The sequence below is a fragment of the Cheilinus undulatus genome, linkage group 17 (assembly GCF_018320785.1).
Source record: "Cheilinus undulatus linkage group 17, ASM1832078v1, whole genome shotgun sequence".
In the NCBI taxonomy this organism is placed as follows: Eukaryota; Metazoa; Chordata; class Actinopteri; order Labriformes; family Labridae; genus Cheilinus; species Cheilinus undulatus.
In genome coordinates, this window is record NC_054881.1 from 31,775,920 (window position 1) to 31,801,664 (window position 25,745).

The 25,745-nt window shown below is 39.5% G+C and overlaps 1 protein-coding gene across 1 annotated transcript in view; it reads right to left on the bottom strand.

Moving 5' to 3' along the window:
* Positions 1-25,745, bottom strand: part of igsf9a (immunoglobulin superfamily, member 9a) — a 95,522-nt gene that overhangs the window by 11,107 nt on the left and 58,670 nt on the right. Inside the window, exons 8-14 of the mRNA XM_041810322.1 lie at positions 16,018-16,163; positions 14,323-14,465; positions 10,480-10,620; positions 9,898-10,014; positions 4,192-4,342; positions 3,848-3,959; positions 2,128-2,318 (exon numbers count right to left, since the gene is read on the bottom strand). Coding sequence (XP_041666256.1) covers positions 2,128-2,318; positions 3,848-3,959; positions 4,192-4,342; positions 9,898-10,014; positions 10,480-10,620; positions 14,323-14,465; positions 16,018-16,163 — 1,001 coding nt within the window. The remainder of the gene's footprint in view (positions 1-2,127; positions 2,319-3,847; positions 3,960-4,191; positions 4,343-9,897; positions 10,015-10,479; positions 10,621-14,322; positions 14,466-16,017; positions 16,164-25,745) is intronic.

A 25,745-nucleotide genomic window follows, 5' to 3' on the forward strand; every position in this document is an offset into this window, starting at 1 on the left:
CCTGCGGACTTCCTCTGCGCTCTTTTACGCACATTCCTCCGTCCAGCGCGCATCCAACGGTAATAGTATACAAGTTTTCATTTCAATTTGGGAGTTAAAGTCTGTCTTCTTTGTGTGGACTTATATTTTTAGAGGATTTTTGGAGGATTTCTTAAAGTAAGCCTTAAAAGAGCCGCAACTGGTCACTAAAGTGCCACGTGCTCGAGAGCCACGGGTGGAGGACTTTGAATGGGAGCACATTTTACTCAACACACTCACTGAAAATCTCAAGTATTTTCAAGTCATCGGACTAAAGTCTGAGTCAAGTCCTGAGTCATTGATGTCAAAGTCCAAGTCTAGTTGCAAGTCTTTGATGATATTGTCAAGTCGAGTCCAAAGTCATCAAAATTGTGACTCAAGTCTGACTCGAGTCCAAGTCGCGTGACTCAAGTCCACACCTCTGGAAATATATCACAAAAGTGCAATGGAAACACTTTTCCACATTTACACATAGCACGTAACGTATGGTGTCACATGACCAGTTCACTCTGAGACAACATGGTGCGGTATGTGTGGACAGAAGAGGAGACGAGACTTTTCATAACATCATACCCTTATACGTGGCTTTTGCCATACATACGGACTTTGCCTCCGAACTATGATACATTGCCTTTGTCTTTTGTTCAAAATTATCAAAGCAACTGCTGTAGATGTAATCATAACCGTACCAACATGCAAAAAGTTTTGAGCGACCAGCTTCCTTGCAGCGGAGTCTTGCGAGATGAGATTTTACGAGAATTGCAAGGCTCATGCCCAAAACTCCCTTCGATGGAAACACATTCAAAGCGCAGTTGTACCTAGTCGAAATTTAAGAAATATTGCTTTTATTTTGCAGAAAACTGTAATGGAAACCCAGCTGTTGATATCAAGTCTTTCATTATGGCTACTTTAGTTCTCTATGATAACCGGAGGACTACTTCAGACACCAGAAAATGGTTTTAATGATTTTGCTCATTTATATCGAAGCAGCACAATCAATCACAGTTTTATCAATTTTCCATTATGGGCTTTTACAATGAACCATTCACAGGGTTAGAACTTAGCTTGCAGCAAGAGTTGTAATTTTTGTAAACAAACTACTTTTTCTCACTCAGCATGTATATTTACCACCCTCCAACACAACTTTCATGCTGTCAGATGTAAGGATGTTCCTGAGCGTCTATTTCCCTGTTTGGCTAAACACTCATTTAAATTTCATTTAACTAGTCTAAAGAGGAGAAAATCCCTAGAATACAATCAAATTCCTCACAGGGTGATTGCGTTAGTGGGTGTGACATTAGCCTGATATACCCTATACAGCATGGCTAACATTACAAGCTAGCGCCGCCAGCCTTCATTCCTCTTTGCAGATTAGTATTTTGCTTTGATATGTGGCCTCCTCTCACTTCAGGCGAAGTTATGTGTGAGTTCAACCCTCAACAGACTACATACCACTTTATTTCCATTTATTACCTTAAAAAACCGTCATACCATGCTGTTCCTACTACACGCTAACCGCTAAGTCACTGTTGAGCTTCTCATGTTTACATCCGTGAAATGCCAGACAGGAAGGCAGTAGCCATTACCTAAAGCTACAGCAGCCTCTAGTGGCAAGAGGTTCATTACAGTTTAGAAGAGCATTATAGACCGGGGTTTCAAGCCTGTGTTTATGAAAAATGATAGGTATTGAGTTTAACCGACCGTGACCGCTGCTTTGATTAACGAATTTAACCATTTTAACAATTAACCGCACACATCTCTTAGTACATATATTTTATTTAATTTCATTTTTAGAATTTGCTGCTGGCCGATAAACAATGGACTTTGTGCTACAAATAGCACCCAGGCCATAGTTTGGACAACCCACTGTATCTCTTCCATGTTTTCTGCTGCTTACTTGCGATTATTCTCTGCCATCAGCTGCACATTTAGTTCTTAGTAGAATGGTATGTTTTTGTGTTGTTGTCTATGGAGAGTGCATTGAATTCTACTAGAAAAAGGGGTATTCAAATTAAATATTCATCATTGTCATCATTTTCATTTAATCTGCACTGAGAATCAAAATAAAACGTAGGGCCGGAAAGCATCAAAACATTGTGTGGTACTGACCTAAAGTCCGTGCAGTGATGATATCACTGAAAGGCCCAGAGCCTATTTTATTCTGAGACAGGATGCTGAACTGGTAGTCCGTGGCAGGAGACAGGCCTGTCACCTGCAGCCTGGTTCCTGATGAGGGAGGAACAGGCACAGAAAACCATTCCCGCTTCCCGTTATTATCGCGTCCTGAAATCTTCTTCACCCTGCAGAGACAGTGAGAGACGGAGAAAAGAAGTGAGAACAAAAGAGCCGCTGGAATTCTGGGAGTCTAGTTTTATGAAACATGACAGAAAAGTAGGCTTCATCAATCATTTATACTCATCATCAGCTGGAGATTTTGTAGCAGAGACAGCGCTGATGTACCCCTGCTATGGCACGGAGGGCTAGCAAGTCCAATTATGAGGATTTTTGTGCTTTTACTCAAGCTGAGGTCCTGCACATCGTTTCATGCAGAGCAAATTACTTGACCCTGGGCAAAAAAAACCCTATTCACCTGCTAACCTATTCAAAACTGCAGGAGCTTTTGAAAATTATTAATGCCAGTGTGAAATTAAAGGCTTTTCTTTACAAGAAGAAGGGCTCTGACCAAACAGTCCTTTAATGTGAAAAGACAGACAAAAACATGATTACCTCATCACTCATAACCTTCAGTATAGTGTGAATGAGCCAGTAATGCTGCTGCATCATGTGTGCTTTTTCTTTTACAAAGCAATATAGAGAGCATGAAAAAGGGTGGACCTCTTTTTCTGAAACATAGTAATTAATATCAGAAATATGATGAGAATATTTAATAATGAGCTTCCACAGCTGTCAGACACCTGCTTTGATTAATCAATTATCACCCAGTGGAATCCTCAGTATGTAAACAAGATCAGTTCCAGCCTTGCTGAGATAAAATTAAGATAGTTATTGAAATGTCAAATCAACCCTCATTACTCAAATTCTTAATAATCCACGGTCATTGCATGTCAGGCAGTCAGAGCAAAGACTGGCGAGAGTTGAGGGAGTTCTTTTGATGACTGACAGATCTATTTTGATATTTCTGTTATGATTTATATTTATTTCTATTCTGCTCTTTGCAGCAGTGATGACCCAGTTCCCTCTCAGGGATTAAGATAACTCATCTCGTCTTCATCTGATGTAGCGCTCGAGGGTTACAATGTGATTTAGATGAGCATTTGGAGAAGCTCTCCATATATCATCATGTTTATTCTCAGACACAGAAAACAAAGAAAAAACATGTAAGTATCTGTCTGATTAGAAAATCTGTTTTAAACACTCACTGAAATGATCTGCTTTTACACAAATGATACCAGACATTGTAACGCAAAGACTTGTTCCCTTTCCGTTTAGTAAAAGCAGCAATGTTTGAGTCATGACAATTCTTTTATACCGTTCATCACTTTCTTTTCATAAATTGCAGACATACCTAAAACACTAGCGCTCAAACAAATAGCAGACCTTTATCTGGGATTTGCACACTGCTCCAGAAATGCTGATTCACCAGAAACAAATGCATGACGCTTTATTTTGTAGGGTTACCTCCTGTTGTAGCTAGCATGGCCACTGTGATACACAGCTGTGCTCTGCAGCAACGTTTTTTATTGTTGCTGCCAAGGAGCGATAACACATAAATGAATTCCTCATCCTGGAGATCAATAGAGTAATACCAGTGCTGTCGATGGCTGCCATGGTTACAGCCCAAGAAGAAAGTGGGAGGCTTTACACCCACCAAACTGAAAATGTCTGTGCTGATCCTCCATCAAAGCCAGCCTCCCAGGATATGTTGGCCTGCTTCACCCCTGAAGAGACAGACAGAGAGGTAGCTGCATGGGGACTTGTTCCTGCAAAGATGGGAGAGGAGAGGAGTTGGTGGAAATCGGCCAGCACTTCAACTACCTAAATCTACAAAAGTTTAGAGGCCATCTCTACATGTACTACTTTATCTTTTGGAGGCGGATTGCAGGCACAGAAATCCATCTTATCCTTGATGTAAAGGAGGCTGCGTATGGAGAAACAATATAAAAACCTCCTGTTGTGCTTTTCTCCTGAAGGAAGCCTTCTGTGCGTACTCACCAAGGACAAACACTTGTGTGCTGGCTTTCACTGAAGCAACACGGTTAGAAGCGCTGCACTCCCACTTCCCCTGGTGGTCTTTAGTGAGAGGCTGCAGAAGCAGAGAACCATTGGATTCTATAGAGTAGGATATCCGGCGAGCCAAGTCGACCTACAAAAACAAGACAACGACAATCCACAGTAGAACCAAAACACACTGCATGTCTAAATATAGCCAATACACTGCCTGAATGGACTGCAAATCAAATGACTGACATCAGAATCTCTTCTTGAGCAGAATTTACTCAATCTCATAAATTGTCCAAGAATAGCTCAAACAGACAATGTCAGAGAGATCAAAATAAAAGGAAGCAACACAAGGAGGCAAATACAATTGGTTTATGCTATAAAATGTTTTAATTCCATTTATTGTTCTACAAGTAAATTTGAAAATGTATCACAGTGAAGATTAAGGTCACTCCAGCTCCAATATGCATTACAGTCCCAAAGTCTTTGGACATTGATGTATTTTAAGCTTTTTTGGGCTCCGTACTTCAGCTGATTAGATTTTTTAAATAAAGTAATGGATGAGGTTAAAGAGTACCTTACCTTTGAATTTGAGTTAATAAATTATACAGTATGCACAATCACTTTGTTTTATTATTGATTCTGGCAACTGATCCTGCTCCCAGGTCTGTGTCTCAGTTTAAATGATTTCTTTTAATTGAGGAGATTGGCTTCTTAGTTTTCGATGTGTTAAAGTTGCACTTTAAAGTGCACACTTCTTAATCAAATGCTCATTTAGTCTATATGAAGCTAAAGCATAAATAAGTGAAGCTTAATGAGCATTAGAAGTCTCATTAGGTGAAAAGTTTTTTCATCCACACATTGCGAAGTGCTGCTCTGAAAAAGTGAAGTCCAGACTGTGTTTGGCCATTGAATGGTATTCCTTAAAGTCCATGTAAAGTGAAATCCAAAGTTTGTATCTTATCACACTAGATTTATTGGAATAAGGTTGGTGTAAACACGTGAAAACACTGACATCCATGTGTGACTGAATTACTGAATTTAGATCGTTAGAAAGTTTTCACCTTTTTCCTGTCTTGCTTTGAGTTTGGCAAGGCAAATATAGCAACCTACTTGGAATCATTGGGCATTGTGGGGAACTACCCCACCCCCGTCATGATACAATCATATAAAAACACCAAGCAGTTCATCTCAATACAGTCTATTGTTAGCTAATGTCACTGCCTTCGTTGAAAATTAACAGCCAGCTAAATGCTGTGTTTTTGTTCATTGTAAGGTAAATTTGCCACATCTGTCAGCCACAGTGGCCTATACGTCATTAAAAGCACACTATATTGCCAAAAGTATTCACTCACCCATCCAAATAATTGAAATCAGGTGTTCCAAGCACTTCCATGGCCACAGGTGTATAAAATCAAGCATCAAAGCATGCATACTGTTTCTACAAACATTTGTAAAAGAATGGGTCGCTCTCAGGAGCTCAGTGAATTCCAGTGTGGTACTGTGATAGGATGCCACCTGTGCAACAAGTCCAGTGGTGAAATTTCCTCACTCCTAAATATTCCATAGTCAACTGTCAGTCGCATTATAACAAAGTGTAAGCCACTGGGAATTACAGCAACTCAGCCATGAAGTGGTAGGCCACATAAAATGATGAAGCAGAATCAGCGGATGCTGAGGCGCATAGTGCGCAGAGGTCACCAACTTTCTGCAGAGTCAATCGCTACAGACCTCCAAACTTCATGTGGCCTTCAGATTAGCTCAAGAACAGTGCATAGAGAGCTTCATGGAATGGGTTTCCATGGCCGAGCAGCTGCATCCAAGCCATACATCACCAAGTGCAATGCAAAGCGCCTGATGTATTGGTGTAAAGCACGCTGCCACTGGACTCAAGAACAGTGTCGCACTTCTCCATCTGGCAATCTGATGGAAGAGTTTAAGTTTGGCGGTTGCCAGGAGAACGGTACTTGTCTGACTGCATTGTGCCAAGTGTGAAGTTTGGTGGAGGGGGGATTATGGTGGGTTTTTTTTTGTTTTTTTTTTTTGCTTATTTTTTTACTTCAAACAGATGCAACAGAAACACACGTTTTACACGTTGAAGGTGTGTTTTAATCCATATTTTTCTCTTCTCTTTTTTCCTGGTTTATTAAAATAAGATGTGGCTTTATCTCTCTCTAAGTAACCAAGGTTTAATCCCTGATGTCTGTTAGCATTGCAGTGCTAAAGTGTAGTAAAGTATCAGTTGATAGACACATTCTATTCCTGCCAAGCCTGTCACAATAAAAGCCTCCAATGCTAATCATAATTGAAGACTTTTATTTTGAAGAGCAACATCAGGAAATGGAATGTTTTCAGTGGCATTTGTGAGACAGACATAACTTTACATCTCTCAGAAAATTAGATATAAGAAATACCTGGAGAGTTAAATACAGAATGAGAAAATGACACTGTGACTCTTTAGCTCTAATCTGTCGGCCTGTTGTGACATAAGGGTTTCTCTTATGGCTTAAAAGAAAAAGCTGTGACATAGCAGCATATCAGACATGTGATTTCTCCATTCAGGTTGGAGCATTTTTTTTTTTTTACATTTGGAAGGATGGTATTTCTTGTGAGTGGGCATGGCTTTGGCAAGTTCAACCAATATGCCCACACTATCCTGGAGCAGATACTTCTGCTTAATTTTTTCATGATTTTGAAGCCTAATTTATACTTAGATGTTTTTCATGACTGAAATTTAGCCTGGTGTTTCATAACACAGTGACCTGTCATACAACAAACCTAGAATACAGATTTTTTTTTTTATCACTTTACAGGGACTTTAACTTTTTTGCTTTACCAGAGGTATAATTTGTAGATTCTTAAAACAGAATTTTCTACATAAAAGTTTCAGTTAAGTACTTGAAAAATGTTTTTCTGTCTTGAGCAAACTGTCTTTACTGTCACTGATTCACTTTGTGCTTCGATAAATTCTCTTGTCTTTGCTGCTCCTCTGTGTTTCAGTGTTTTGATTGGTCGAGAAGTGTCACATGTGACGATCTCTATTGTAAAGTCTAGAAAAGCTGCATCTTTTAAAACAGAATACTATTTAAAAGTGCAATTGTTTCCAATGAAAATGCACGGGAACTAGCATGTTAACCATAGATGATACCCTGACCCATAACATAGGGCCAGCCTTTATTTTTTGTGCCGTGTAACACAGCGCCTGGCCACACATTTACTTCCAGTGACAGACAGCCATGCCATGTTTATCATTGCTATGGAAAACTCTATGGAGCAGCTAATGCTTATGGAAGCTGCAATTCTGTTCTGTTACTGTATCCCAATTATGGCTTGTGCTGCTTTTATTTAATGATGAACCACAATTATTCCCCACTTCCTCTTGACTGTGGTTCATTCTAAGTTGTTTTTATTGGTAGTGCCAGGTTGGAGTTGTGTGGATTTATGGGCATGATTCTCTAAAACTCCAACCCTTGACGTCATCTTCTGTTATTGTTTTTTATTAAAGATGCCCCAATAGACTAACTGAGGACCGAGGAATTACCCACGTTTTAGCCTGCTTGGCCATGACTGGTGACCAGCCAGTCCTCTTAATAGCCAATTAATCAACAACTAATGTTATATTATGAACATAAAAAGTAAATCCATTAGAGATGAGGCACAACAAATTACTGTCATAATTTTTTAAAGAAATAAAACAGGTATCAGAAGGTCAGACCAGAAAAAAATCTGAATTGGCTGATTGAATTTTTAAATTAGACCTTAAACATGCCAATTTGAAAATCAAATCAAAGTTTTTGCCAAGTTACATTTCTCTGAGAGCAACTAAAAACCACTAGCTGAAGGTCAAGTGCAGTTTTGTGTGACTTGTATGGTTAGGTTATTCCCCAGCATCTGATTTGATATGACACATTTCTTTCCCTGAGTGCAGAATGATTTACCACAAACAGGACCAGAAAGAAATGATCCCATCTAGCTCCTCCGCCTGTCCCTCCTCTTTGTTTGGATATGTTTGGGTTTTTTGTCCTCAGTAAATGATGATCTCCTGTCCGAATATTGTCTCAATGTTCCATTTGTCTCTATTTGTCTTCAATACTGTTCTGCTGGCTTTTGTAGCACTTGTATTGTTTTGACACTTCAGTACAACTACGTAAAAAAGTAGTTTTTCAAGAAAGAAGAGCAAGATCATGGCACTGAAAATAATCGGATGATTGAAATCTGATTACAAAATGTCTTTCCAATCATTTTCTGACTATTTCAGTGGACCCTGCTGAAGATTCTTTTGTCTGTTTCAAACAAATAACCTTCAAGTTTGAATACTGCACAACAATAACAATAAAAACTCAAGGAGGAAACATCAGAAATCTGTTCTGTCCAAGAGAGCAGATAGAGCCCTTTTTGCACATGCACAAACCTTTCCTTTGGTTATACGTGTGAATATATTAGAATTATTACCCTGACTTTATGCAGACATGTTCCTGCCTGCTAAACATAGGAAAGTGTTTTGGAAGTCAGGGTGAGTGATTTGTGAACACAGCAGGTGGTAATAATCTGGAACATTCACCTCAAGTGTGTGGGCAGGCTGAAGTTATTGAGCAGAGTTTAACTGCTTCTAGCTCCTCCTGCTCTCCTTAGTTGCCTGTTAATTATTTTACTGCTTTGTTTAAAATTGCTGAAGTTTTCTTTGATGTGTCGAGGTGAAATAAAAAAAAAACGTAGGTGGTTGCCTAGTGCACTACCACTCAAGGAGGCCTACCATGAGCCCTGAACATTTTGAATGAAGTCCCAAATGACTGTCAAGTTCCCTCATCCTCTCTCAGCTCTACTTCTCTTTCCAGCAACTTGATCATCTTCACAACAATAAAAAAGGAGTGAATATACATGCTTTTTATCTCCCTTGCTTGGCTGTGTTTATTCTCTTTTCACCTGCCTCAATAAGGCTGATCACACACTATGACTGCCTGATTTGAGGCCAGATTTGCATCACCCCACGAAAGCAGGAGAGGATTCTAAGTAGTTGCTTGTCCAGACGATTATGTGTCTGACTAATGCCCAAGTGTGTGGTGTCAACATGATTATTTTTCTTCTCAAAATTGCGCTGTAGCCTCCTAGAGCTTGATGGTGTTTTGTGCACACAACTTTGTCTGGAAAGTCCTGCCCTCTAATCAAGTGAAGTCATGAGCTCAACGTCTCATCCAATCACCATTAACTATCGTATTGAGCAAGCCAGCTTGCCACTTTCCCAGGTGGTATCGTCCATTTGTGGCACCGACCTTTTGGAATTATTTCGCTGCAATAACACTCTGCAGAATCCTCTGAGGCTTTCAGAAAGTGTTTATAAATATGTCATCTTTTTCTAACTGTATGTCATTGTACTTTATGACATAATCTCTGACTGTGGGACATGTATGGAGGGACGTTTTGGAGAATGTCATGACTTCAATGCCCTGAAATTATCTAGAAAATGACGAGTGTGAGAGGAGCACAGGACTGCACTGTGTTAAAGTACATTTCTGCTAAACTTTTTGCTTATGCATGCTGCACCTAAAAGGAAAAGTTTGTGCTTTACAGAAAAGACACCAGCAGCACAGGCTGAGTTATTCAGAACCACTGAAAAAGATGAAAGTCTGTACTTGTCCCTATCCTCAGCATCATGAATCCAACATGAGTGCTTACTTCTTAAAAACGCTCAGGGTTATTTACCTTGCTCCAGGTCACTTTAACTGTGGGGTCATCGTTTCCCTGACAGGGGATGAGGAGAGTCCCACCAGCTTCCTGCTGGTACTGCTTCTCTGGAGTGGCGCTGAATGATGGGGGGTCCTGTGAATTGCCAAAGCAATATAACTGAATCAAGGAGATTGCAGCATTGCCAACAATGGATTTTAAGACTGGATTACTGCCGCTTTGGACAAGATTATCTTAATAACAAAAGGATTAGCCACACAATTAACTCCCTAACAGTGGAGCTATTGTAGTGAGTCTGAGTTGACTTCCATTAATGCCAGAGGGCCACATGTCGCTGTGAAAAGGTCATTAAAATGTCGTTTCTGTGAAGTTGTTAATTTGCTGTGACAGATGCCGTTATGGGTAATTAAAACACATGCACAGTGGGGTGGATAGATGGTTAAGCACAACTAGGGCAGATAATGTGGCTGTTTCTGAGCTTGAAAGGCCTGATTGACCAACCATGTGCACTTTATGGAGCACAGAATGTAGCGATTTGCACATTGAGATTAAGAATAGCTTAGGAAAGAGATTTGTTTTACTGAAAGACCCCATACTGACCTGTAAAATTACAGTTGTTGGCCTTGATGATCCCATGCTGCCGTAGCTGTTGAATGGAGTACAAGTGTACACGCCTGCTGTATCGTCATTGACTGCTGCCATGGACAAAGAGCCCTCTGGAGTTACAGTCCATCCTGGATACTGAAAGAAACACACAATGGTCACACACCTCTGGCAGAAATATCAGAGAAGGAACTAGGACATGCAATCTTGATTGATACATGTCATTATTTGCATGAAAAGAAATGTGTAGAGAGCTTAGAGAGCTAAAAGGCACAAATCTGAAACCACTGTGAAGCCACATGCATGAGCTCCTCAGCTGTGTTTGAAGGATTTCAGAAGTATTTCTTTTATATCTTCCTGCCACAATCCTGCAGTGGTTAAGTACTTAAATCCCCATTGGGAAGATTATTTCCAAACTTCTTGAGAATTGTGTTTTATTTATTAATGTTGCCAAAGCTTTTGCAGGATGATAACTAACTGAAAGAGGACTGATCTTTTTTGCTTTAATTTAAAAAAATATAATAATAACAATTTGGATATTCTTTGAACAGAGAGGGACTTCAAATCCCAGACAGAAGGTGCACTTTCAAGCCTTTTTTCCATTAAGCCATAGTGGAAGGCTTATGCTATGTTTTGATTCATCAAAGGTTCCCACTCATTTTAATGAAGTCAAAATAGCTCTTATCTTTCCCTGAATTAGGCTGTGAGATGGTATCACAGTGGTTACCAAAGCCCGTCACATCCAGGATAAATTTAAAATAATTGGCAGAATAACAGCCTGACTCCGACAGCATTGTCTAACACCAGAGGAAATTGTTACACTTCCTGTGGTGTGTCGCATCAGGCGACACGTCCATCACTAAAGTGTTGAGTGGGAGGGTGGACTCGGTGTGTGACGGGTCAGGAGGAGAAGTGCTGGATCTTTTGAGCGTTCATCCTGAGCTCTTAGTTTGAAATGAAAAAAGGGAAAGAGCAAAGGGCGTGCAAGAGTTCCTTGGGGATTGCTTCAAAGCTTTTAAGATGGAACCCATCATCCCTGTCCATTAAGATGAATGTGATTGAATGACTTTGAAAGACTGAAAGGAGGTCTTTATCACTGGACAAAGCAGACATCCAATCACATGCTGGAAGGAAATCATGTAATGTCCTCTTGAGTGTTCACTGTTATAGTTTGAAAACTGTTGCTCTGCTGTTCTGTTGAGTGGGATGATTGTAGGAGAATTTTTTGCATAATGGCTGCCTGGAGACTGTCGCTTCATACATGCCTGTAGTAAGCAGCATATCTGATACTCCTATGCTGAAAGAAAAAAGAATGCTGCCCCCCATGATCTGTGCACCAATAAGACTCTATTTAATGTCGAAACAATCAGACAAAGTGAGGGGCAAAGATTTGAGGTCTTACATAGGACAGTTTGGGCAGTATTCTTTATATTGATCTTTTTAATCTGAAATTTTATCCCAGAAAAAAGACTATGCAATGAAGGAGGAATGGGTAAACTGATTGGACAAGAACATTCCATGAGTGCTGATAATGAGTGTAACATTATCTCTATGTACGGATTCTACAAATAGATGTAAACATGCCTCAGTACAGGGTACTTGGGCATGGTACTGTTAGGCTATTCTCAACATACACCGTCTCTTCCAAAACCATCATATCCACACTCAGAGATATAGAAGTAGGAAGAGGGTCGTTGTTGGCATTTAAAAATATTTAAAACATCCATAGTAGCCTTCAGGATGGACTCCATTGTCTACACTGAGCACAAACAAATGTTGACCTGAGTGGCTGCCATGACTGTCTCTTCTTCTTTCTTCTTCTTGGTGGAATTCAAAACCACCTACTGCCCCTAATAATCAGACTATGTAAATACAGTGCATTCTGAAAGTATTCAGACCTCTTCACTGTTTTTGTTTTTCTTATGTTGCAGCTTGACGCTACAGTAAAAAACAAAATCATTTTTATTCTTGTTAATCTACATTGAGAACCCCATCATGAAAAAGTGAAAAAAGAATTTTAGAAATTTTTGCAATTTAAGAACAATTACAAGCTGAAATATCACACTGACATAAGTATTCAGACCCTTCGCAACAACACTTAAAATTTAGCTCAGTCTTTTCCAACTTCTCTGGATTGTTGCTGAGATGTTTCTATTCCTTGATTGGAGTCCACCTGTGGTAAAATAAATTGATTGGACATGATTTGGAAAGGCGCACACCTCTCTTTAGAAGGCCTCACAGCTGATAATGCATATCAGAGCAAAAAACAAGCAATGAGTCTGTGCTGGCACCGATCTGGGGAAGGCTACAAAAAATTTTCTGCTCAACCTAAGGTTCCCAAAAGCACAGCAGCCTCCATAATTCTCAAATGGAAAAAGTTTTGCACAGCCAGGACTCTTCCAAGAGCTGCCCCAGCCAAACTGAGCAACTGGGGAAGACGGGCCTTAGTAAGAGAGGTGACCAAGAACCTGATAGTCACTCTGACTGAGCTCCAGGGATCTTGTGTGAAGGTGGGACAAAGTTCCAGAAGGAAAAACATCACTGCAGTCCTCCACCAATCCTGGCTTATGGCAGAGTGAGTAGATGGAAGCTTTGCGTCAGTGCAATGCATGGAGCCCACTTACACCTAAAAAAAACACCAGATACGTCTCCACTCCAGCACAGCTGCGCTGCAGTTTGACTTAGTTCCCGCCGTCCGTCAACACTCACTGACTGCCTTTGCAGTGCAGCACAGCACTGCACAGACTGCTAGGTCTGCGAGACCAAGTAGTTTCGCGGTACTTACAGAATCACACCTGGCCATATGAGCAGAAACTACTAAAGTGCTATAAAACATAAACACATGTGATGCTATTGTTCTGAACTGCAGGAGTTGGATGAACTTGTTTTGATCTGTCTCTCTTTTGTTCTTTCATGTGGATTTTTGTGCTTCTGCTATGGGTCAGCAACCCTTTATAAATAAATGTGCTTCTTTTTGCTCCTCTGGCCTATTGACTACAGGCTCTGTTACACCCCATTTATGACTTTTTGGTGATGTAGTGAAAGGAAATACAGTCTAGCATTAGTCTGGCGTCAACAAGGAGTATGTTATTCTGAAATTTAACTGGATATTTTAATTTGGTTTCAGCAACACTTCCTGCCTCATTTGCATGCTGAATTTATGTGCAGGTCTCCAGCATCCGGCAGAAATAGAAGTCCAGCGTATCTGCTGCGGAGGGCTCTAGACTGCCGAAGCTCTGCCGGAGCAGAAATGTAATGCAGAGGAGCTGGTGGAAGCTCTCTCATTGACTAAAACTAAAACCTATCTGCTCCGTTTCCATGCTGGAGTGGAGACGGACCGAACACGTATCTGGTGTAAGTAAGGGGTAAGAGTTTGCAAAAAACTGTGTGAAAGCCAAGAGAGTTGTGTGCCTTTCTAAATCATGTGCAAAGAGGCTGAATACTTAAGTCAATGTGATTTTATTTTTTTTTAATAAATTTGCAACAATTCTAAAGCTCAATTTTCACTTTGTCAGGATAGGGTACTGAGTGCACATTATTGAAAATAGAAATGCTTTTTTAACTGTAGCAGCAGGCTGCAACATAACAAAACTGAACACATGAAAGGGGTATGAATGTGCTGTGTTTAAAAGATGTGGGAAAAAAAATTAAAAAACTTACTAAACCACACCCCTTCTCCAGAAGTAATTTACTGATGATTATAATTATGCAAATATCTTTAGTCTGGAGATGATCGTTGTTGTACAGTCATATAAACTCATTACTTACGCAGTAAATGAATCTGAAACAAAATATATTCTCTAAGCAACTCAGTCCATCTTTTATTGTTTTTGTTCTTACCAAGGAGAGGTCAAGTGGTTCCCCATCTTTGGTCCACTCAACACGGAGCAGAGGAGGCTGAGCTGCTGCTGGGCAGGTCACCACACCAACCATACCTGTGGGAAGGTATGTTTTCTGGGGCATTTTGAGAGCCTGGGCTGGGTCTATATAGAGGAAAGACATCCAAATTGTTATAATGTAAGAACAACTACAAATAAAATTTCATTGCCAAGGAAATCTCATGCACTGGTGCATAAAAAACTTAACCATGATTCAGAATTTCTAATTCAATTTTAATGATAGAGTTTAGCTCTTTATAATTTCTAAAGGGACTATATTTTACAGCAAAGTTCATGAATCAGGTTTTATTTGGACAACCTATCGTATTTCCAGCTCAATGAATGGGTGATGACTTTTACTGGTGTGAAATGTTCAGAGGGCAGGCTGTTTGTAATTAAGAATATTCCAATCCTGTAAAGGGTATAAAATCCTTTAAAATCAACATCACATCATAACCACAATCAGAAACCTGCTTATGTCAGCGGCAAATGCCTTAACATGTCAGTTCAGACAAGGATTTCACCCAAATGGAAATAAAATCAGTGAATCAGTTTAAAAAGTGACTCTGTAAAGACCCTTTGTCGAGTCTGTCTGGATGGCATGGATTAATTGCTTTAAACTAATTTTATTCTATTTTATACAACTGAATGGGGGTTTATAGCTATAGCTAGGGTTTTTTTTTTGCAATAAAAAGATTAAATGTATGATGAGAGTGTTCCTGAATGAAGTAGGTTTTCTAACATCAAATATGACACACTAGGCATCAGAGAGGACAGTGTCTGTTTTCAATAGATACTGTAACGACTGCATTGGGCAACAGGGTCTGCTGAAAGTCACCAATTAGCATGGTCACTTATTACACTGAAACATGAGGACCATAATATCTGTACTTAGAGGAAAATGTTTGAAAGAGAAATAAGCTTTTTAGGCAACTAAGACCAAAAGCATCTATTTTAGGTGCTGAAATTAGCTCAAAACATTGAGTGCAATAGCAAAACTATGTTAAAATTTCCAAATGTGGGCTTAGCAAGAATACTTTAGGAAGAAATGGAAGAAAAACAACAAAAGCTGAATGTTTCTTCTTCAATAAAAGTGTTTATATTCTATATCACAGATATTTTACAGTGAGTACATTTAAAAAGACTCCATCTAATAAACTTAGTGACACTTTCCCCTCTCCTCTTTTTATTGATAACGTTCATCTTTACCAGCAGAATCCAGAGAATGCATCTTACCTTTCTATGTATAATAAAATGAAGTTAAAGAAAGTTTATAAAGTAAATAAGAGCAACTTTATGTGGCCTAAAATTGTCTTCACTGACCTCTAGTGGCAGCAGAAATGTACAATGGACCTCAAATTGAGTCAGCTCCCTGTGACATCACAGATGGGTGTGGTTACACGTGCACTAGAGCAGCTCAGTGACCTACTGTTGTCAGACAGTGAGCACTTGCAGTTTTCACCCTTAAACCAAGTTTTCCTTTATTCTTTAGTATATAATTCCTAGAAGAAAATGATGCTGCAGCAAATGATCATTTGTAATGCAGCAACAAAAAGATGAGGAATTTTATGCACACCACTGAGTCTCTTTTGATACTGAGATATGCTATTGATTAGACTAGAAGCACACACTACCCAGACTAAACACTGAAACTTACGCATCACGGTGAGGATGGCAGAGGCGGTGGGTGGGGTCAGCAGGCCGTTGGTGGGCATGCAGGTGTAGTTCCCGGAGTCCTCTGGGATAAGACCAGAGATGAGTAAAGTTCCATCTATCATGATCTTTACTCGGGACTTCAGAGACCTTGAGAATAAACACAAGAAATTTGTTGAGAATAACAACGAGAGGCAGCTCAGCTCTTCGATTCCAGTCAAGTCAAACAGCCTCGCAGAGCTCCTGCAGTGTAGGAGGGTTTTTTTCTGAGTTTTTCACCACTCTGTACAGAAGGAGGTTAAAGAAATTTCATTTCATTTCAGTTAAGAGTAGGAAGAGAACTGCCCACTCATTTATACATACTTACATTTACAGAAAAAACAGAGGCTCTGCAAGGCTGCAGCTCCTTACACATAGGTTACATATATTCAACTAAAGGAACCATTCAAAGGCCCATATAAAGTGTAATAGCCATACAAGTGAGATGACTCATCTTCTTTAACATGCCTGAATATTCTTCAGAATTGTTCCTCTTTTTTTTGCAATGAATTAAATAGTGTGTTGCCATTTTTGAAGCCTTGCTTCTTCTTTTTAATTTAACAATGAATAAAAGGACTGATTTACGAGTGGTCACTTCAGTGACGGACTTAAAGGATCATGATACTCTTCAGCTCTAGAGCATATCAGGCTCTTTTGTAAACTACATTTACTGTGTAAAATACTTGATGAAGCCTCCTGGCATTTGAAGAATTTACATGTAGGACGTTCCCCTGCACAGAGGAGCAAAGTCTGCGGTGCTAGCACTGCTAACTTATGCCACCTTCTGCAAGTAAGTTTACCTGAACAGTATGAAGTTGGCTTACAGCATGTGTTGTTATTCGGCATTGAGCTTGACGGCTAAACACAATTATAACTAGTGGTAAGAGAATGTGGAATAATTTGCCTAGGAACATCCCTAATCAACATGAGAAGTACAAGAGTGAGAGCCATGCATGTTCTGGTGGACACAGTATCAGTTTCTCAAAGTCCAGGATCCTTCCTCTGTAGGAAGGATCCTCCCAAGTCAGGATCCTTGGAGGTGAGTCCAGAGTCCTCCCTGGCAACTCCTGAACACATGTGGAACAGCCTAGCGAGTATGTGTGATTACATCATAGGAAGGGTCATGCCCATATACAAGGCAGTGGCAGAAAAAAAAGCTATCACATCATCATATAATTGTAATATATATAATGATATCATCATATAATGATATTGATCATTTAATGTAATCATATAATATAATTATATCATGTAATCATATTATATGATGCTACTTTGATTATATGAAATAATGATGGCAACATATTTGTGGTGGAAACAGGACATTTTAGTGTGTATTGAGTGTGCTAAGACCTGGCTTTCTCCTGATATTACGCTATTCATTTATTTTTTAAGAGAAGGAAAACAATGCACATTGGATTGTGAGTAAGTTCTGCGAGCTGAGGATACACAAGTGCATCCTTGGAAATTCTCTGTTTAAAGGACTCAGTCCTTGGAACACTGGAACAGTCCTCTGACAGCAGTCGATGACAATGTATCCTTCAAAACAGCCATTGGAGGATGCTTCCTTGGCTTTGAGAAACAGCTAGGATATATTGCGTCAGCTGAAGGAGTTGAAAACATACTGAAGGACATGGATGGAAGAAAACAGAACGACAACTGACCATTGTTTGGTATGTGACATAGTAGGTCAACCGGATGAGGTCCAATGATAACTAACACAAGGAGGAGGGGCTGAGGCAGAGCTGGATATGCTTCCATAAATAATCCATTCTTCCCTCAGTGCTTGTATACTGGCATACACTCAGTAGTCCAGTTAAATGGTCTTCTCAAGGTATAACATAGCTTGGCTTATTTCTGCATGTAAACACGACTATATGCTTAGCAAAGGAAACATTCCCAAAAACAAGCTGGTGATAAGGTGGAAGTTTTAGCAACTTAAAGCCACACACCCCTCAAGACTGACTGTAGACAAAAGAAGAGCTCACAGGACAGTGAGGACTAATCCTACACACTGTCCACCAGATGAACACAAACATAGTACTGCAAGAACATTGCTCAATAACTGCTGGATGTGTGGGTTTTTAACAAGCTGACATGTTTATTTAGACCATAATATATCTAATTAAATCTTACATACACCAAAAGTTCAGAGAGACAAAAATAATATCCTAAAATTGCTTAGCCTGTTCAAGCCAGCTGACGAAAACCTACCACATTAAAGTTACAGGGGTTTAAAACTGAGAATGTCTGACATTTTCGCATCTGAGAGGCTGAGACAGAATGTTCTAGTCTTTCAACAAAGATTGTGACATGGCTTCATAGACCGTGGTCACCATCCGTCCAGCACAGAAAAATCTGAACAACTCTCTATAATAAAGTTTGCCATCTATTTGGTTCTTCTATTCATGTTCCCCTGTACAGGATAAATCCTGTCTTTAACATGATAAATTAGTTTTTCATTTACTCAGGTCTTCAAGTTGGCGATTCTGGCCTTCTGAGTGAACAGTGTGTTTTTCTATTCAACATTGTTAGCATGTAAATAAAGGTGTAGAACATGGTAGAGGTTGTCTGCTACAGATCAACAGTATTGCATCACTGTGCCTAGGTACTGAGGAATATGAGGGAAAATGCTGACAAGCTGCCATGACTGCATTTCCCTGCAACATCTGTTAGTTTGAATTCAATTTGTCCAAAGATCTTAGCAGTTTTCTACTTTTACTTTCTACATAACCATATTTTTGACTTTTGTATTCAGCTATCTTGCAACATTAGTGTTTTATGATGTTATTGGGGATGGATATATAGGATTATATATAAAGGATATACAGAATATTCTAAATTTAATGTAGAACTACATCTTCAATCTGCAAGGATGGTTTTGAGTAGTATTAGAATGTGAATTTACATAATTTACTTATCTTTATTGCTCTCTGGTTAACTAGCAGTTAGCTACTCCTTAGTTAACTTTTCACAATGACAGTTTTTGTACCTACACCTCTCAGTTTTTAACAAGGCAGTTAAAAAAGAGCTTATTCCACTTAAATAAGGAACAGATATTGAAAATAATCCTCATGTGGTCTACTCAGCTGTTAACAGCATTAAATATCACATCCAAAAAGCCTCTTTGAAACTTTAGCTCATCAAAATCAGGTTGAGTATTAACCTGAGTGAATGATTAATGATAAGTGTGACGGAGTGATGCTCGGGAGAGGTAATGCAAATTAAGCCCTCCACTTGCTCAACTGACCCTATCCCAGCCACAGTTTTTGAAGAGTGTTCAATCTTCTGATGGATGATGTGCTGGAAATCATGAACCATTCCCCGCTCGCTCTGATCTTCTCTCTGCCACTGAACACTGCTATTGTTAAAGCTTTCCCACAGAAAAGCTCTTTCGGCGCTGCACAGTTTCAGGCCTATTTCATTTTTCTTTTAAAGTGACACGACTAGAAGTTTTTCTTCTATTTTTGTTCCATGGTTTTTATATTTCATTTGCCCCTTTCCTATTCATGTCTTCATTGCAGAGATAATGATTTTTTTTCCAAGAAAATTGTGGGATTGAGAAGCCATAAATATGCTGACAAACACATTTAAACCTGTAGCATGACCTTGTGAAGTGCCTCTTTCAGATCTGTTGCCTTACACATTGAGGAGACAGAGCAACATTAGTATTCAGTCAGAGCTGCGTCTGTCTACCTGATGAATTCAAGTGCAATATCCCTTCTCCTTTTACTGAAACTCTTGTTTCTTTTCCACATTTTTCTATGAAACATAACTGGCTTCCATTTTACCAGCATTTTTTTTTTTTTTTGTTGAGTTGATCGATCAAAACAGAAAGTATCCTTAGCCCAAATAGAAATTTCCAACAAAAAAAAAAAACCTCCCCCAGCAACCCAAAAACAATGTTCTAAAAGTGCCTGAAAGTTCCTGAGAAACACAAGTTTATATCCCTATATCCTCTCGTTCTGTAACTTTCATTCATCCAGTGGTTTAGTGGAGGATAAAAATGTATTTATGGAGATTACCCACTTGTTGTATAAGTTTACCCACTTCTCAACACTGTCTGATGCGGATCATCACTGCATTTTTTTTCCTAGAATGGCAAAGGCACAATTCACTCTACCTCTAATTGGCTAGAAGCCTACTTGTTATTGCCTTCATTGTTCAGTTGGGTAAGAATATCAGAATAAGCCAATCAGAGGCAGAGTAGAGAGGGTTCTCTATGATATCTCCCAACGCAAATAGAGCTGCAGCAGCAGATGCTGGTTGTCAATTCACAAACCACAAAAGGCCTATTTTTAGGTGTTCTAAATATGCAAGAGCAGTCTAACACAGGCAGTTTATCCTGTGCTAGATGGGTTGCTAAAAAAGTGTAGGGGATAAATTAAGTATGCCCACTTCTGCAGGCACTACTACTCTACTGCATCCATCCATCCAGTGGTTCTCAAGTGCTAGGTCAGGACCCAGAAGTGGGTTTCAAAGCTGTTTCCAGTGGATTGAGAAAGTATGGAGGGGGAAAAAAAGTGCTGCAAAGTTTACAATGTATGAAAGCCCTAAGTGAACACATCTATGTATATTTTGTTAGGTTTTCTTGTGGTGACAAGCAAATTTCAGTCTCAGATTTACACTTTTCTCCTTTTCCTGGATAACAGATCTGGCTTCCCTAAGATAATTTAGAAATTCATAAAGAAAATAGCCAAATTCTGATGATGTCTTGAAAAAAATGGAGCAAATACAGTGTATGCTTGAGCCAATCCCAGCTGTTATTGGGCAGGAGGGGAGGTACACTCTGGAGTGGTCAAGATCATAGACTGAAGAAAATATTGAACAAAGTCTGAAGACATCAGCCATTTGGCTACTGAAAGGGGCTTTTGAGTCTGACCTGTTGCCATGTTGAAAACACTGTCTCAAACTTTAGATCAGCCAGAAACAAAGGGGTTGAGCTGAGGTGAGTCAAGCCTCCTGACACACAGCTGCATTGTGTCAGATTGTGTATGTGCCCATTAAGGCATCAGCTATTCCTACCAAGTATGCATGTGGTTTCTGGTGCTTCTGCAGCCAGCCTCAAGAGGACATTTGAGGAACTGCGGTCTTCTTAACTTTAGCTCTAGCTTCATTTTTCAACTTCAGAAGTTGCTGCTTAGTCACTTGTCAGTTATAGGACTAACTATAGAGAACAGAGATGTAACGGTATTGTGGTTACAGAAGCATCTCAGTGTCATCATGGACATGTAAACAATTTCAAATGATAGGCTTTCAGAGCAAAGGGACAGTTACCATCAGCCCTTTGCCTACCCATCCTTTGCACTCCACTCCTTGGCTGGATCTAAATGTTGTATCTATGCGAGAGAATAGAGTGACAAAGTTTTTGAGATTGTGCAGGTATTGACTTTTAAATGTGACATGTGAAAGCATTTTGGTTTCCCAGTGTCACAAAATGAGAAAGGAGAAAAGGTGCAGACAAACAAAAACAATATGCAGACACTGCCAGACTGTTGACACACTTGATGGGGAATACAGGTAACATAAGGAGCCACCTGGCACATCATCACCCTGAAAAGATGCAAGGAAAATGCAAGGAGTAGAATCCAGCCAGGAAGCATTGACAATCTAACCTCCACACAACAGCGTGAAGGCTCAACAGATCACAAGATTTATCAGTGAATATATCGCCAATGACCTATGGCTGTTTTCAGTGGTGGTTTAGGAAGGTTTTTGGAATTTTGTGGAATCCCGTTTTTCCCTTTACACTAATTTTACCATCAAAGAGAGAGTCCTGTTTAAAAATGTTCATTAATTAAATAGAAATAACCTTAAAATTATTTAATTTATTCAATTCACTGACGGGCCACAGTTTGGATAACCCTGATATAAACAAATGAAAACAAGTGTCACAGTAGTTCCACCATTTTAAGACATTCATTAAAACTGTTAAAGTTCTGAGTACATCCACATGTCTAACCACACTGCTGTTTATGATGCAAATAAAGAAATCCTTCTGTTATCTCAAACACAGATCTCTGGTAACTTAATAAGAAGGTAATGTTTAAGTTAAGTGGTCCAAAGTAAACTTGTTACCTAAAACTTTCTTTACTCTCAGAATACATGACAGTCCATGCAGTGTGATGATGCATTGTTCAGTTTCTAACTGTAATGGTCTCCTCCTCCTCTCTCCCTTCATGCATTGCTGTCCATCTGTTTGCCTAATATCAGACCGGTATGTTAAATGCAGACATGCATTGGGTGTTACCAAACAAAAGGAGCTACAATATCTATGGGAGTTATTATTAAGCAAATTGATACTCGTATGTAACATCTTATAGCCTACAGGCCTTCGTAAAATCTTGAGTTTGACCCGAGTCTGAAGCCTTCAAGGGTTGAGTAGGCCGTCAAGTTCAGCCTGAGTCACAGCTGTGTGCCTGGAACAGACACCTCAAACAATCAATGACTCTCTGGTGTGATGACGTAAAATAACTCATAGCATGGACCAGTTTTCTTGTAGGACATGCAACATTACGTCGTTCTGTACAACCCTGTGTTGAGCTACGTAGTGTTTGCTGGTGTTTCGTACGGTTACTCTGGCAGGCCTGGAGTGTTAGGGGGTAGATGAGTGTCTGTTAAGTGATACACAGGTTGTGCCATGCATACGTTTTTCCCTGGAATATCCTCCCCAGATGTACATACACAAAAACAGCATTTCAGTGGAAGTACAGGCCTGCTCAGACTACACGATTTTTTAAGGTCGTTCACGACAGAACCATGTCAGACTATACAACAAAAATCTTGCCCCATCTTGGCCGACAACCTGGCCACATTACAAGAGTGATCCTGACCGCTTGCCGTATGCTGACATTACCACTGTCTCCGCCACTGAGTGCGAGTTCACAGGTTGACGGGGGGGGGCAGGTCAAAGAAAGAGTGTCTTTCACTCTACAACAGAAGCGCTCTATGTTATTGTAGCGGTCTTTTGCTCATAAAAAAAGGTAAACAAGAAACAATTATGGATTAGATTATGGATAATAAGTATGGATGTATCAAGAGAAGGACAATATGGACTGGCTCTCTTTCAGATAGGACTTAAGGTATGCATGTGATAACGTAAATACAATAAAATTTACACATTAGTTTTAGGGAAAAAAAGGGGATAAAAGGTAGTTAATCTAGTAAATGATGCAAAGATAAGGAGCAAATGTTTTCCTGTTATTAGACATTAGGATTCATGTCATTGACGTCAGGTCAGGGTGTCAAACTAGACGACAATGTAAGAAAAATTCTGATATGCTAGTCTTGGTAAAACGCGGTCGTGGGGCATCTTAGATGTGTTGTTAATCATGTCACACTACAAGACCGTTTGTCATCCCCGACGCTCAAAATCAGGCCCGAGTTTTGACGATGAGCTGCATTGCAGTCGGACTTACATCTGGCTAAATTTGTGTAGTCTGAGCCAGCCTTAAGTCAGTTTCTGTGATATTCTGCATTTATCAGTAGATTCTGTTTTTATTGGCTAATTCTGTGATTCTGTCAATGATTCCATTAATACGAAAATTACAGGGCCCTACAATTGTTCATGTCTTCATTTGTTGCTTTTTTTGTTTTGGATAATGCAAAAGAAAATCCTTACAGTGGACCTGCTACCAAGGTATTATTGTAACATGAGATTTATAATGCTACATCCCTATTAAAGACTTAGCCTAATGAGCATGCCAGAGAGACCCGGGGACACTGGGAGAACATGTAAACTTTAGGAACCATCTTGATGTGAGAGGACAGCACTAACCATTTCACCAGCATGCAGCCTCCTGTAGCTTTTCAAGGGATTTGGTTATTTGTACAAAAAGCTTGAAATAGAAATGAGAAGTTTTAGAGTCTGTGTCAAACATCAGCTACCTTTCAACAGCACAAAAACACTATCACAGACATTTTCACCCCTGTCATCACCTGTTTGCCCTTCTGCCCTCAGGGAGGCGATGTAGGTCAATTAAATCCCGTACCACCACTGTTTTTAGATTTGTTTTTTATTCCATATTTTTTTATATTTATACTTATGCACTTTACCTTGTCTTGACTCTTATGGTTGTGTGTGTTTGTGCATAAATTAATTTGATTGTATTTCTGAGTATACGTTTCAGTTTTTTTTGTACTTTAATTTTTCTGAAAAAAATCTATTTATTTATTTTGTTATTGCAGCACATATTTTCAAAACAGCAGCAGGTCATGTTTGCAAAATATTAAATATTAGAAATCAACCTGTATGAAACTGTTTACGGTTCCCAGTTGGATCTGTTGATGACAAGCTGGTCATGAGAGGGGAGGGTGAGGAGACTGACAAAAAATGTTTAAGAGTACTTACTACTTTAAATTACATTATATTGTGTTTTTCTTAAGGCCCATGCAGCCACATGTGCTGTCAGAGCTGCAGAAGAAATATTATATCTTCTGAGACATGTGTGAGAAAATGATTAATTTCAAGGGAGAGACGGGGTTATTATTCAGATCTATGGTGTACTCAGTGATATCATAATCCTTTACTTATGCATTCATAGTGTGTTTTTTTTTCTGTCAGCTCCTCCTGCATTAACAGGTGCAGCTGTGTTTGTATTTTGGATGATGTATTTTATGTCTTCATATTTACTAATATCACAGTTTACTCTGAATTTGTAAAATATGACAGTCTTATTATGGCAGACATGTCCATGATCAAAGCCTCTTTTGAACCCAATGTCATGTGAGCCCCCCCCTCTTCTTTCTCCCATCCTATCAGTGCACACATGTAATGAGTAATGTCAAAGCCAAATGTATTCAGACCTTGCTGTTTATAAATGAAGTCACAATGCAAAAGACCCCAGCTGTATCTGATTTGGATCCACTTATGAAAGTGACTGGAATTGGACTAGAAAATATTAAGATTCCTTGTGGCTTCTGCTGTTAAAACTGTCGAAACAATCAGATGTGTGTCACACAGGAGAAAAAAGAAAGATTAAGGTCAATTTAGCCTGCGGTGTGAAAGTAGCCAAAAAGTCTGAATCAAAGCCCTCACACACTTGATAATTGGACAGTTTAACCCTGAGCACTCACAGGGTGCATCTCAAGTCTCTAAAATAACGTGTCCACAGTCCACGGTCGAACTGGCAGTAGTCTCTGACCCTACCAATTGTTAAGGATCATCCAAAAGCCTCTAAAGCTGCTCAAAGGATCCAGGAGAAAGGAGAGAGATCTAAGGACCAATGAGGGAGGATAGCAGTGTTTTTACTGCCAGGCATGCTATTTTATCCAGTACCACTCATTGATTGGAGGCTGCAGCGTTGACTACATGATCATGCTGTTTAATATCATGTTTCTTTACTTGCTCATCAATATTTTGACATCTACATAATCTATAATGGGGAATGTGCCTAAAAGTTTGTGACTTTGAGTTTGGGATTCAGTCTCAGTGTCTGCCTGGCTCTTGATCATCAGTCGCACCTGCCCCTGATTATGTTATCAGTCAGCCCACTTCACATTCACACAGCTGTTTTCCCACTGTCTGCACTGCCAGATTTTTACTGTAATTTATCTTTCTGTCTGCCTTGTTTTTTCCGTTCTATTAATCCTGCCTGTTTTCTGAACTTTGCAATTTTTGCCTGTGGTCTTCGTGGATTTGTTTGTTTGCTTAGCTTTTTTTTTTTTCTTTCACCTTCTATCTTCAAGCCTTTG